This window comes from Nanorana parkeri, unplaced genomic scaffold (genome assembly GCF_000935625.1).
Source record: "Nanorana parkeri isolate BGI_ZX_2015 unplaced genomic scaffold, ASM93562v1 scaffold3547, whole genome shotgun sequence".
In the NCBI taxonomy this organism is placed as follows: domain Eukaryota; kingdom Metazoa; phylum Chordata; class Amphibia; order Anura; family Dicroglossidae; genus Nanorana; species Nanorana parkeri.
This window is the reverse complement of record NW_017309815.1, coordinates 41,866-42,091: the sequence shown is the minus strand read 5'-3', so window position 1 is coordinate 42,091 and position 226 is coordinate 41,866. Positions and strand designations below refer to the sequence as shown.

General features: G+C 50.4%; 1 protein-coding gene across 1 annotated transcript in view; it reads left to right on the top strand.

Moving 5' to 3' along the window:
• The window catches only part of ABCD4 (ATP binding cassette subfamily D member 4), a gene marked incomplete at its 5' end in the record, with an annotated part of 11,206 nt that overhangs the window by 1,237 nt on the left and 9,743 nt on the right, over positions 1-226 (top strand). Inside the window, one exon of the mRNA XM_018575096.1 lies at positions 86-225. Within this exon, the coding sequence (XP_018430598.1) occupies positions 86-225 (140 nt within the window). The remainder of the gene's footprint in view (positions 1-85; position 226) is intronic.

Sequence of the window (226 nt, the reverse complement as noted above, 5' to 3'; positions counted from 1 at the left end):
ATTGTGGGAGGGGCAGAGACACAAACTACTGGAGGGAAAATGAGGACTGTCGCTCTGTGTTATTGTTGGCGGTTTTGTCTTCCAGCTGCGCAGTGCCGAGCAGTACATCAGTAAGCTGGTCTATGTGAACTGTCGGAAGGTGATGACACAACATCTGCACCAAATGTACTTCACCAGACAAGTCTACTACACGATGAGCGTGGAGCACGGCCACATAGATAACCCG